At 42.2% G+C, this 14,592-nt stretch overlaps 1 protein-coding gene across 4 annotated transcripts in view; it reads right to left on the bottom strand.

Moving 5' to 3' along the window:
- The window catches only part of mrps5 (mitochondrial ribosomal protein S5), a 135,829-nt gene that overhangs the window by 957 nt on the left and 120,280 nt on the right, over window positions 1–14,592 (bottom strand). For all 4 annotated transcript variants that reach the window (XM_061966037.1, XM_061966021.1, XM_061966029.1 and 1 more), the window contains 2 exons: window positions 7,634–7,696; window positions 7,306–7,442 (listed from right to left, as the gene is read on the bottom strand). In XM_061966037.1, the coding sequence (XP_061822021.1) occupies window positions 7,306–7,442; window positions 7,634–7,696 (200 nt within the window). The remainder of the gene's footprint in view (window positions 1–7,305; window positions 7,443–7,633; window positions 7,697–14,592) is intronic.

Here is a 14,592-nt window from a genome sequence, read left to right as displayed (position 1 = left end):
TGGGAACCAGAATATTGGTAGCAGAAAGAAACAATCCCTTTTGTGTGAGTGGGTGTGTATGAGTGTGAATGGGGGAGGGAGTTTTTTTTTTTTTGGGTTGATGCACTAGTTGAAAGTGTATCGTGTGTTTTTTTCTATGTTGATTCAATAAAAAAAAAAAAAAAAAATCCATCCATCCATCCATCTTCTTCCGCTTATCCGAGGTCGGGTCGCGGGGGCAGCAGCCTAAGAAGGGAAGCCCAGACTTCCCTCTCCCCAGCCACTTCGTCCAGCCCCTCCCGGGGGATCCCGAGGCGTTCCCAGGCCAGCCGGGAGACATAGTCTTCCCAACGTGTCCTGGGTCTTCCCCGTGGCCTCCTACCGGTCGGACGTGCCCTAAACACCTCCCGAGGGAGGCGATCGGGTGGCATCCTAACCAGATGCCCGAACCACCTCATCTGGCTCCTCTCGATGTGGAGGAGCAGCGGCTTTACTTTGAGCTCCCCCCGGATGACAGAGCTTCTCACCCTATCTCTAAGGGAGAGCCCTGCCACCCGGCGGAGGAAACTCATTTCGGCCGCTTGTACCCGTGATCTTGTCCTTTCGGTCATAACCCAAAGCTCATGACCATAGGTGAGGATGGGAACGTAGATCGACCGGTAAATTGAGAGCTTTGCCTTCTGGCTCAGCTCCTTCTTCACCACAACGGATCGATATAGCGTCCGCATTACTGAAGATGCCGCACCGATACGCCTGTCGATCTCACGATCCACTCTTCCCTCACTCGTGAACAAGACTCCGAGGTACTTTAACTCCTCCACTTGGGGCAGGGTCTCCTCCCCAACCCGGAGATGGCACTCCACCCTTTTCCGGGCGAGAACCATGGACTCGGACTTGGAGGTGCTGATTCTCATCCCAGTCGCTTCACACTCGGCTGCGAACCGATCCAGCGAGAGCTGAAGATCCTGGCCAGATGAAGCCATCAGGACCACATCATCTGCAAAAAGCAGAGACCTAATCCTGCAGCCACCAAACCGGATCCCCTCAACGCCTTGACTGCGCCTAGAAATTCTGTCCATAAAAGTTATGAACAGAATTGGTGACAAAGGGCAGCCTTGGCGGAGTCCAACCCTCACTGGAAACGTGTCCGACTTACTGCCGGCAATGCGGACCAAGCTCTGACACTGATCATACAGGGAGCGGACCGCCAAAATCAGACAGTCCGATACACCATACTCTCTGAGCACTCCCCACAGGACTTACCGAGGGACACGGTCGAATGCCTTCTCCAAGTCCACAAAGCACATGTAGACTGGTTGGGCAAACTCCCATGCACCCTCAAGGACCCTGCCGAGAGTATAGAGCTGGTCCACAGTTCCACGACCAGGACGAAAACCACACTGTTCCTCCTGAATCCGAGGTTCGACTATCCGGCGTAGCCTCCTCTCCAGTACACCTGAATAGACCTTACCGGGAAGGCTGAGGAGTGTGATCCCACGATAGTTAGAACACACCCTCCGGTTCCCCTTCTTAAAGAGAGGAACCACCACCCCGGTCTGCCAATCCAGAGGTACCGCCCCCGATGTCCACGCGATGCTGCAGAGTCTTGTCAACCAAGACAGCCCCACAGCATCCAGAGCCTTAAGGAACTCCGGGCGGATCTCATCCACCCCCGGGGCCTTGCCACCGAGGAGCTTTTTAACTACCTCAGCAACCTCAGCCCCAGAAATAGAAGAGTCCACCACAGATTCCCCAGGCACTGCTTCCTCATAGGAAGACGTGTTGGTGGGATTGAGGAGGTCTTCGAAGTATTCTCTCCACCGATCCACAACATCCGCAGTCGAGGTCAGCAGAACACCATCCTCACCATACACGGTGTTGATAGTGCACTGCTTCCCCTTCCTGAGGCGGCGGATGGTGGTCCAGAATCGCTTCGAAGCCGTCCGGAAGTCGTTTTCCATGAAAAAATAAATAAATAAATAAATAAATAAATCAATATATATATATATATATATATATATATATATATAATTAAGAGAGTTTGAAATTCTGTAACAAAGGCCTTTTTTTTTAGCCACATATTATTAAGGTTAGATGTGTATTTGTATTTATACACTTCGATAATATTAAATCAAGATAAGGCTAACTTTTTACAATACTGATTAATAATATTTACCCATCTTTTATTGTATGCATTATAATAAATACATAAGTCACTATTTACATTATTTTTGTTTTCATAATGTATGCAATAGTGGTTTAGTCTAACAGTAAAATATAATATATACTTTTTGCTTAAACAAACACACTACAACACACTAATTTGTGCAAGTGAGCACACTTGGCAGTTTTTTGAGGCACAGTGCAAACAATACAACTTGTTCACTTTCGATATGATGCCAACTTTGACCCAATCTGATTATCAGCATGACACACACATACTTTTATTATTTTCTAGTGTGGAATTTTAGAAAAGGTTTGAGTCAAACAGAGAACAATGGTAGGTATGAAAGACACTAAACTATTTATTATTAACTGTCTAGAATGGACTTATGCTGTCTTCAAGCCTCCCTTTACACTGCACACCAAATTAGATTTTTTTTGTCCTCAAGTGAAACAGATCGGATATTTTTTTCCAGTCTAAACGGTCCTGAATGCTTCAAATCTGATCTTTGAGTATCGGATTCAGGCCACATCCCGATTGGAATCTCATCTTTTCAAATGTGACTTCAGTACAAACGGAAATGCGACCCGAATGCGACTTTTGTATCATCTTTGGGCGAGCTTAGTCATTCGTGTTCGCGGGGAAAGACGCAGCCTGGCAACGGAAGTGGATACGTCATCACTCATCACAACATCCGGTTACGGTGAGACACGTATTTTTTCGGCGGTCGAATTTTCGGTGCACCACTCGTCAATAATGCACAAATAGGCAATATAAAAAATAAGCTATATGAAATATATACATATTACACACACGCATACCAGTGTTGGCGGTGACGCACTTTTTGTGTCTTTTTATGCATTGAAATCAGAAAGGACGTGCAATTTCGGAAGCCCATGCATCCCCCGGATGATGATTTTTTATTATCGATTATCGCTTTCTGCCGGTGTTTTGTTTTGTTCATATTTGCCGGGTCAAATTTCCGTCCCCGTTTATTGAGTTTTTATTGGTCGTAAATTTTGATTCGTCGAAAGTTTTATCAGGGGGACGGCGTGGCACCGTTGGGAGAGTGGCCGTGCCAGCAACCTGAGGGTTCCTGGTTCGATCCCCAGCTTCAACCAACCTAGTCACGTCCGTTGTGTCCTTGAGCAAGACACTTCACCCTTGCTACTGATGGGTCCTGGTTAGGGCCTTGCATGACAGCTCCCGCCATCAGTGTGTGAATGTGTGTGAGAATGGGTGAATGTGGAAATATTGTCAAAGCGCTTTGAGTACCTTGAAGGTAGAAAAGCGCTATACAAGTGTAACACATTTACCATTTATCAATGACAAATACTGCCTCAGTTTGCACACAGACAACTTTACCGCGAGAGGCTGTCAAAAGAAAGACTTCATGGTAAACACTAAGGTGAGTGTAAAGTCAACCTTTTTAACTTCTTCCTGTGCCATGGCTCCGGTAAATGACTTGTTTTAGTCTTTGTGAGTCCATGGAAACTTCACTTTTATCTCCCGTTGGATCAACATTGTTCGAGGATGGAGAGAGGCTAGCTGCTAGTTTCAAGCTAACCAGCAGCCAACCAGACTCCTCTACCCCAAAAACATACTTTGCAGGTCAACAAACGGGGCAAATATGTGCCCTTTGAAGTGTTAATGTGCGAGAAGTGCTCAAAAGGAGTCTCTTGGAGAATCGGCTGACAAAGTTAGCAAGTGTCGCTCGCATCGCTGACAGTGACGTCATCAGCGTCATTGTTAACTGAAGTGGAGATGCTGACTGTGCGTTATGATAAACTCGCATGTGTCGCCAGGCTCTGCTTTTTATCGATAGGCTTATCAGAATTAATTTTTTATTATCTCTAGCAGGGGTGTCAAAAGTGTGGCCTGGAGGCCATCTGCGGCCCGCAGCTAATGTTTAAAAGGCCCACGGCACATTCTAAAAAAAACTATTAAAATAAACAAAAACATAACAAAAGTGGAATAAAAAAGCTTACAGGTGAAATGTAGATTAGAAAAAGTTGCACTGTTATCAGGGGGACGGCGTGGCACCGTTGGGAGAGTGGCCGTGCCAGCAACCTGAGGGTTCCTGGTTCGATCCCCAGCTTCAACCAACCTAGTCACGTCCGTTGTGTCCTTGAGCTGTTTTTATTTTCTTTAAAACTCCCATTGCTCAAAACATAATATTGAATCAAAATCAATATTTTTATGAATTATTGACCTATCCAAGGATCTGATTACTTTACATTAAATATTCCACTTTGAAAAATATTTTTTGTGGAAGATTTTGCATATTTTGTGTGTTTACCATAAAAAACATAGCTTTCTTTGACAAAAAGGGCAGAAAACAAAAACAAAAAAACAACATAAAAAAACAACAACTTAGAATTGACGGACAGATCTGAAGTTGATGTAGACTCTAGAGATTTAGGCGCTAAATAAATAATATATTCATATATATATATATATATATATATATATATATATATACACACACATATATACATATACACATATACACATATACATATACACACATACATATATATATATAAATATACACATACACATATACATATACACACATATACATTTATATATAAATATACACACACACATATATATACAGTGGGGCAAAAAAGTATTTAGTCAGCCACCAATTGTGCAAGTTCTCCCACTGAAAATGATGACAGAGGTCTGTAATTTTCATCATAGGTACACTTCAACTGTGAGAGACAGAATGTGAAAAAAAAATCCAGGAATTCACATTGTAGGATTTTTAAAGAATTTATTTGTAAATTATGGTGGAAAATAAGTATTTGGTCAATAACAAAAATTCAACTCAATACTTTGTTATTGCCAACAAAGGTTATATTACAGAGGTCAAACGATTACTATAGGTCTTTACCAGGTTTGCACACACAGTAGCTGGTATTTTGGCCCATTCCTCCATGCAGATCTTCTCGAGAGCAGTGATGTTTTGGGGCTGTCGCCGAGCAACACGGACTTTCAACTCCCTCCACAGATTTTCTATGGGGTTGAGGTCTGGAGACTGGCTAGGCCACTCCAGGACTTTCAAATGCTTCTTACGGAGCCACTCCTTCGTTGCCCGGGCGGTGTGTTTGGGATCATTGTCATGCTGGTAGACCCAGCCACGTTTCATCTTCAAAGCTCTCACTGATGGAAGGAGGTTTTGGCTCAAAATCTCACGATACATGGCCCCATTCATTCTTTCCTTAACACGGATCAGTCGGCCTGTCCCCTTAGCAGAAAAACAGCCCCAAAGCATGATGTTTCCACCCCCATGCTTCACAGTAGGTATGGTGTTCTTGGGATGCAACTCAGTATTCTTCTTCCTCCAAACACGACAAGTTGAGTTTATACCAAAAAGTTATATTTTGGTTTCATCTGACCACATGACATTCTCCCAATCCTCTGCTGTATCATCCATGTGCTCTCTGGCAAACTTCAGACGGGCCTGGACATGCACTGGCTTAAGCAGGAGACACGTCTGGCACTGCAGGATTTGAGTCCCTGTCGGCGTAGTGTGTTACTGATGGTCACCTTTGTTACTTTGGTCCCAGCTCTCTGCAGGTCATTCACCAGGTCCCCCCGTGTGGTTCTGGGATTTTTGCTCACATTTCTCATGATCATTTTGAACCCACGGGATGAGATCTTGCGTGGAGCCCCAGATCAAGGGAGATTATCAGTTGTCTTGTATGTCTTCCATTTTCTGATAATTGCTCCCACAGTTGATTTTTTCACACCAAGCTGCTTGCCTATTGTAGATTCACTCTTCACAGTCTGGTGCAGGTCTACAATTATTTTCCTGGTGTCCTTTGACAGCTCTTTGGTCTTGGCCATAGTGGAGTTTGGAGTCTGACTGTTTGAGGCTGTGGACAGGTGTCTTTTATACAGATAACAAGTTCAAACAGGTGCCATTAATACAGGTAACAAGTGGAGGACAGAAGAGCTTCTTAAAGAAGAAGTTACAGGTCTCTGAGAGCCAGAGATCTTCCTTGTTTGAAGTGACCAAATACTTATTTTCCACCATGATTTACAAATAAATTCTTTAAAATTCCTACAATGTGAATTCCTGGATTTTTTTTGTACCTATGATGAAAATTACAGACCTCTGTCATCATTTTAAGTGGGAGAACTTGCACAATCGGTGGCTGACTAAATACTTTTTTGCCCCACTGTATATATATATATATATATATATACACATACATATACACATATATATATATATGTATATATACATACATATTTGTTTGTTTGTTTACGTGATTTGAAAAATAAAGCTAACATAGATCCACACTGATGTCTGTGCCTCCTCTATTTAACAGCCATTAAAAGATTAGAACCCTCCCAAATATATTACACTATATATTTTCATTCATAGATCATATTTATTTTATTTTAAGGTGTGGCGACTTTTATTTTGTACTAGTAAGAGTAGTGACCTCCTTGTTCATTTACGGAATCCAGTTGACTGCCTTTATTGAACTGCACACGCAAGTGAAATCAGGGCCACATTGGGGTCGGTGTGCGTTCAAACTTGTGTCTGATAAAAATCACATTTTACTTGCAGTGTAAACAGTCAGCTGGAAAAAAATCTAATTTCGAAAAAATCCAATTAGGGCCACTTAGGCTTGCAGTGTAAACATAGCCTAAGTTGAAGTGGATGGGTCGTCTAGTGGCAACAAGAATTCATTAAGTTAAACTCATGACACATTAAATTGAATGATGCGGACACGTTTGTTTTGGCCTTGAAGATTTTGTATGTGTAAATAACATGCAATATTTGGATACTTGCTTATATTGAAATTGTGCTGTTTATATCTATATTGTCACTGGAGATATTGTTTTTATCGACCAATATCGGCTTGGGACACCCCACAGTTTTTAGAAGCAACAGAAAACGTAGGAACTAAAAATGTATTATATTTTACATTATGACATTATAAATGTGTACAGTTGACATTGTTCCGAGTAGATCCAAATTAAATGTAAAGGTGTCATTGGAATTATAGTAAGTAGAATGATTAAATACTATTATAGTTATTATTAATCAAATAGTAAGACAACATTCAACTTTCTAAACTCAGGGTTATTAATGAAAATAATCATTTAGATTTAGAATAGAGTGGGTGACAAGAGCGTACCTGACTGGTCAGCCCGAAGAAGAACGCCTTGGTCATGTTAAGCAGGTTGGTCGTTCCATCCACTTTGCAGTACATGTCCTTGATGCCAACCAGCTTAGACATGGTGATGATAGCGCGGTGGCAGTGCAGACCGTAGCCTGCAGGCACGGAGGGAGAGGACCCGCTTGAGCATCGTTGAATACAGTCACACTTTATTTTTGCACCAAACATACGGTAATCGCAATATTAGAAACATGTCTGCCAGTATAATTCAGTGTTGCGCCACGCCACTGCAAATTACAAGCACATTAATAAACACACTGGAAAATTATTTAATGTGTAAACGTACCTTCGTTCTGTTTCTTCATGCGGAGGGTCGACCTTTTGAATTTGGATTCAATGTCGTGAAAAACTGTTGAGGATGACACAGAATTATTAAAATAATAATAATAATTCTGCTTTTATCTGTATATGCTGTACTTCTCTGCCTGAACACCAAGGGCATGATTTACATGAGGTTTGCGTGTAATAAAACACATGCAAACATGATATACTGAACGTGTGCAAAGAATAAGACGTGCAATGCATTCTGCGTCTCTGCCTTCATTAATATGCTAAATATATGCTGGTCTTCTAACCGCTCACAATACTGGGAGAAAATGCAAACATATTAAAAATACACACGATGGACAGAGAATCCTCCGTTCTGTGTGTACGTTTCGACATATTTGGATGGTCACAAATAATTTTTTTTAGACAAATCGTCTATTCAGCAACATCCTTTTATAATTTGATAGCTGCGAGACCAGTGTTTCTTAACCAAAAGGTCAGGGCCCAAGGGCCGCCAAAAAAATATCTGTTTCTCAGCTGTGGTCTGTATGGGCCACAGAAGTACCGTATTTTTCGGAGTATAAGTCGCACCGGAGTATAAGTCGCACCTGCCGAAAATGCATAATAAAGAAGGAAAAAAACATATATAAATCGCACTGGAGCTCGGCCAAACTATGAAAAAAAACTGCGACTTATAGTCGGAAAAATACGGTACTCAGTTGCCATACACTTTTCCACCACTTGTTAGAGTAATGACAATGTAAAACAAGTCTGGAGCTAAAGTCATAGAGCAGTTTCTTAAGCGCAAAAATGATGACTTAAGTGGTGAATCTGTTTTCTCATTTGCACTTTAGTTGTGTTGGCAGTTTAGTTAAGAAACATATTCATTATTAATTCAGTTTATTTATTTTAGCACAACAATTTTGCATATACAGTATGTTTCCATTCATTAATTTTCTACCGCTTGTAAATTCATTAATTGATATTTATTTTTCGTTAGTTACTTATGAGTGCCTTCTTATGCAGTATATTTGGCTACTACTTATTTTTCTAATCAGCTTGACGTAAGCCTGAAGTGTTTGTGTGAAATAAATATTTTATAACATTTGACATACAATTATTGAAAACGATTAAAATAAAGAGTACGATTACTAATTCAGTGGGTCCTGGGACCCCTCTGTAGTGGAAAAGTTTGGCCCCAAGGTCAAAAAGGTTGAGAACCCCTGTGCTAGACGACTTAAGGGGCTGATTAAAACAAATTCAATTGATTTGGTGTCTTTTAGTATTTTTTAATGATGTTTGTTTTTCCACATAGAACATATTATACTAACATACTATATCCTGTATGATAAATACATCTTGAAGTATGCATTCTTGAGCACATAAACGCAGTCTCTCTTCCATGCACCTTCAGCGATAAAAGGAGAAAAAAAAGTGGTGTTAATGTGAATGCACTGCACAACTGCTGCTAAAATGGCCATATAAAGTGGTAGATGTCTGCTGCTTGTTTGAAAATAAAGCAAAACGCCACAGGTAGGAGCATGAATGTGCAGTAAATGAGTGTCACCGTGGTGATGCCCCGTATAGCACATGCAAAATCCTCATTTAAATAAGGCTGCCTGCACCACTTTGATAGCACATAGTCTTTATAGATCGCACACAACACGCCCACTAATAGTACAAGCAATTTTATAGATTGCACACACTATCTAGCGCGAGGTATTTTAATCTTAGTAAATCGGGCCCCAAATGTTCTTCTGCTTTATTTCATTTGCTTATGGGTAAAGAAAAGGTATTTCCAAAGCAGCAGGAAGGCACTACATCTCCTTTAACCGGCTATAACTTTTTATTTTTATATATTGGGCTGCAGCACATTTTCAACACACAATAAAACACAACTTGAAGCTTTGTCAGCTAGAACACAAAGACAGACCTGCTAACCTTGAAGACATTTTATGAGAAGGTAAAGAATATCATATAAAGTTGTCACCGCACGTTATATTTTTTCTGTATAGGGCTGGCAAAGGTTTGGACAACTCCACCTTACACCTTAAAGGGCCCCTCTAATGCTGACAACATTGGCACTCAGAGTTCTGCACCTAAATAGGATGTCAGCAGGTAAAATTCCCCTCAAATTAACACTAGTGATTTTAGCCTGGTTTTCCAATGAGATTTAACACACTTTGGAACGCCCACTTTTAGCTCCAAAATGTGGGCGGGACTGCATCAGCCTGCTGATGTCACCTACAGAAGAAGACTAGGGAATTTCATATTGTGTAAAATGTGTTTTGTTCATCCGAAATCACCATATTTTGATGTAAAAAATGAATGATCAATTATGCCAGATGCATTGTTGCATGTTGTAGCAATACAACTAAAGAAAGGGTTAGCCTGCATACAAAACCCAAAACCAGTGAAGTTGGCACACTGCATAAATGGTAAATAAAAACAGAATACAATAATTTGCAAATCCTTTTCAACTTATATTCAATTGAATACACTAGCAAAGACAAGATATTTAATGTTTGAACTAAGAAACTTCTGGTTTTTTTTTGTGCAAATAATCATTAACTTAGAATTTAATGGCAGCAACATTGCAAAAAAGTTGGCACAGGGACATTTTTACCACTGAGACGACCAATTTTTGACGCTTTTCAGGTAGTGATGGGATCGGCAGTTCTTTTGACTGTACTGAATCACTAGAATCAGTTCCTTAAATTTATTCTTTCAAAAAATTCGTTCACCGAATCACCCCCCCCCCCAAAAAAAAAAAAGGAGGGAGGGGGCGTGCGTAGTACAGTGCTAGTGATGGGATCGGCAGTTCTTTTGACTGTACTGAATCACTAGAATCAGTTCCTTAAATTTATTCTTTCAAAAAATTCGTTCACCGAATCACCCCCCCGCCCCCCCCAAAAAAAGGAGGGGGGGGGGGGGGGCGTGCGTAGTACAGTACAGTGCAGACATTCGCGGGAGAAGCAGCAAAAAGGGTGAACGCGAGTCCCTACACAGCTCTGTGCATGCAGTACACCAGGCAGTGAGTGACACAGTCAGCACAGTTCAGTACGTGAACGTGAATCACTTCTGCAGCAGCAGTTCTGTGTGCGGGTCGGCGAATCACCGAATCACTTCTGCAGCAGCATTTCTGTGTGCAGGTCGGCGAATCACCGAATCACTTGTGCAGTACCAGTTCTGTGCGCAGGTCGGCGAATCACCGAATCACTTGTGCAGTACCAGTTCTGTGCGCAGGTCGGCGAATCACCGAATCACTTGTGCAGTACCAGTTCTGTGCGCAGGTTGGCGAATCACCGAATCACTTGTACAGTACCAGTTCTGTGCGCAGGTCGGCGAATCACCGAATCACTTGTGCAGTACCAGTTCTGTGCGCAGGTCGGCGAATCACCGAATCACTTCTGCAGCAGCAGTTCTGTGCGCAGGTCGGCGAATCACCGAATCACTTGTGCAGTAGCAGCTACAGTTCTGTGGGCCAGAGGGCGACAGACGTGAATCGCTCTCTGCCCTGACAGACTCCCCTTGACGTTCGCAAATTAACAGACATTGCAGCTGTAGAGATTCCGTTACTTTTAAAAACACTGTGTGCGTTTCCGGCCTGTCCAATAAACAAAATGTGACTAAATGTCTTGGTTGTTAAATATGTTTTATTGCACTGAAATGAAAATAAGAAATAAATAAAAGTGGGAAATAAAAAAAATAGTAATAGCCTACTAAAATGCTTGCAATCAACAGTTAAATAAATAGGCCTCGTTTGTTTAGTGCAAAAACAAATATTAAATTAAGAAACGCTTAACAAATGCCAACATAAAAACTAAATGTTCTGTAGCAAAGAAAATGTAAACTTAAATATGCAAACAAAAAGAAAATAAATACCTTCAAAATAAAACAAATAAAGAGCCAGAAATGCCAACATAAAAACTAAATGTTCTGTAGCCTACGTTTAAAAATATAACAAAGAAAATATTAACTTAAATGTGCAAACAAAAAGAAAATAAATAGGCTACCTTAAATAAAACAAAACAAATATTAAACCAAGTGCCAGAAAAGCCAACATTAAAACTAAAATTTCTGTAGCTTACATTTAAAAATATAAAAATGGAAATATCAACTTAAATATGCAATAAAAAAGAAAATAAATAGCTTAAATAATATAAAAATCAAGATAAATAATAGCCCATGTATATGTACATACATTAGTTATTATTTTAATTTTAAATCTTCTCAAACAGCCTGCCCTACACTTTACCCCCCGCCCCTCCCCCTCGCGTCGCTGCTCAGCCTTGCCCTGCACTGACTTTCTTTCTGTCTCCTCTACTCTCATAACTTTATGTGTTGAGATAATGTGTGTGTTTGTTTTCATGTGGCTTGAGTCAACATTAGCCGTTAGCTTGGAGAATGAATGGAGAGCGAATGCCAATGGCATGAAACATATCCCCGCAACGAGAGGAGAATCACCCGCGGCATTGGGGCAAGCAGAGCAGAGAGCGAGAGCGTTGTCGTTCACTGAGTGATTCATGTCGTTAATCCGCGGTGAAAGAATCGTTCGCTCAGTCCCTCCCCCCGCCCCCATGATGAGTAGCTGGCTGCGTCGTTCGCCGACGTCACAGAATGCGCCAGTTCCACTGAACGAATCAGTTCATGAAGTGATTCGGTTCAGTACGTTCACTCAAAAGATTCGTTCGTTCGAACGAATCGTTCGCGAACGACACAACATTATTTTCAGGTGGAATTATTTTCCATTCTTGCTTGATGTACAGCTTAAGTTGTTCAACAGTCCGGGGTCTCTGTTGTCGTATTTTAGGCTTCATAATGCGCCACACATTTTCAATGGGAGATGAGGTCTGGTCTACAGGCAGGCCAGTCTAGTACCCGCACTCTTTTACTACGAAGCCACGCTGTTGTAACACGTGCAGAATGTGGCTTGGCATTGTCTTGCTGAAATAAGCAGGGGCGTCCATGAAAAAGACGTTGCTTGGATGGCAACATATGTTGCTCCAAAACCTGTATGTACCTTTCAGCATTAATGGTGCCTTCACAGATGTGTAATTTACCCATGCCTTGGGCACTAATACACCCCCATACCATCACAGATGCTGGCTTTTGAACTTTGCGCCTATAATAGTCAGGATGGTTCTTTTCCTCTTTGGTCCGGAGGACAAGACGTCCACAGTTTCCAAAAACAATTTGAAATGTGGACTCGTCAGACCACAGAACACTTTTCCACTTTGCATCAGTCCATCTTAGATGAGCTCGGGCCCAGTGAAGCCGGCGGCGTTTCTGGGTGTTGTTGATAAATGGCCTTGGCTTTGCATAGTCGAGTTTTAACTTGCACTTACAGATGTAATGACAAACTGTAGTTACTGACAGTGGTTTTCTGAAGTGTTCCTGAGCCCATGTGGTGATATCCTTTACACACTAATGTCCATTTTTGATGCAGTATTGCCTGAGGGAAAGAATGTTGGTTTTCAGCCTTGCCGCTTACGTGCAGTGATTTCTCCAGATTCTCTAAACCTTTTGATGATATTACGGACCGTAGATGGTGAAATCCCTAAATTCCTTGCACTAGCTCGTTGAGAAATGTTGTTCTTAAACTGTTCGACAATTTGCTCATGCATTTGTTCACAAAGTGGTGACGCTTGCCCCATCCTTGTTTGTGAATGACTGAGCAATTCATGGAAGCTGCTTTTATACCCAATCATGGCACCCACCTGATCCCAATTAGCCTGATCACCTGTGGGATGTTCCAAATAAAGGTTTGATGAGCATTCCTCAACTTTCTCAGTCTTTTTTGCCACTTGTGCCAGCTTTTTTGTAACATGTTGCAGGAATCAAATTCCAAATTACCGTAGTTAATATTTGCAAAAAATAACGTTTACCAGTTCAAATGTTAAGTATCTTGTCTTTGCAGTCTATTCAGTTGAATATAGGTTGAAACGTATTTGCAAATCATTGTATTCTGCTTTTATTTACGATTTACACAATGTGCCAACTTCACTGGTTTTGGACATTTCTAAAATGATGGCAATAGTATGGACCACTATAGTCATATTGACAAATGCAAAATGGCACGGACCAAGCGAGAGGAGTGTAATTTGCATGGTTCTGACGTTGGAGAAAAAAAAAGTTGGTCAGAGTTTGTGTGCAAAATTAAGACTTAAGCCAAATGCGATCCTGAAAAATCAGAAAGTACCAGCAGACTGGAAAAACAAGTCGCCTCTATATTGAAGCTATTTTCATATAAATCTGATGTCCATCCATCCATCCATCCATCTTCTTCTGCTTATCCGAGGTCGGGTCGCGGGGGCAGCAGCTTAAGCAGGGAAGCCCAGACTTCCCTCTCCCCAGCCACTTCGTCCAGCTCTTCCTGTGGGACCCCGAGGCGTTCCCAGGCCAGCCGGGAGACATAGTCTTCCCAACGTGTCCTGGGTCTTCCCCGCGGCCTCCTACCGGTGGGACGTGCCCTAAACACCTCCCTAGGGAGGCGTTCGGGTGGCATCCTGACCAGATGCCCGAACCACCTCATCTGGCTCCTCTCGATGTGGAGGAGCAGCGGCTTTACTTTGAGCTCCTCCCGGATGGCAGAGCTTCTCACCCTATCTCTAAGGGAGAGCCCCGCCACCCGGCGGAGGAAACTCATTTCAGCCGCTTGTACCCGTGATCTTGTCCTTTCGGTCATAACCCAAAGCTCATGACCATAGGTGAGGATGGGAACGTAGATCGACCGGTAAATTGAGAGCTTTGCCTTCCGGCTCAGCTCCTTCTTCACCACAACGGATCGATACAGCGTCCGCATTACTTAAGACGCCGCACCGATCCGCCTGTCGATCTCACGATCCACTCTTCCCCCACTCGTGAACAAGACTCCGAGGTACTTGAACTCCTCCACTTGGGGCAAGATCTCCTCCCCAACCCGGAGATGGCACTCCACCCTTTTCCGGGCGAGAACCATGGACTCGGACTTGGAGG

This window comes from Nerophis lumbriciformis, linkage group LG02, assembly GCF_033978685.3.
Source record: "Nerophis lumbriciformis linkage group LG02, RoL_Nlum_v2.1, whole genome shotgun sequence".
Lineage (NCBI taxonomy): Eukaryota > Metazoa > Chordata > Actinopteri > Syngnathiformes > Syngnathidae > Nerophis > Nerophis lumbriciformis.
This window is presented reverse-complemented; position numbering and strand designations above follow the sequence as displayed.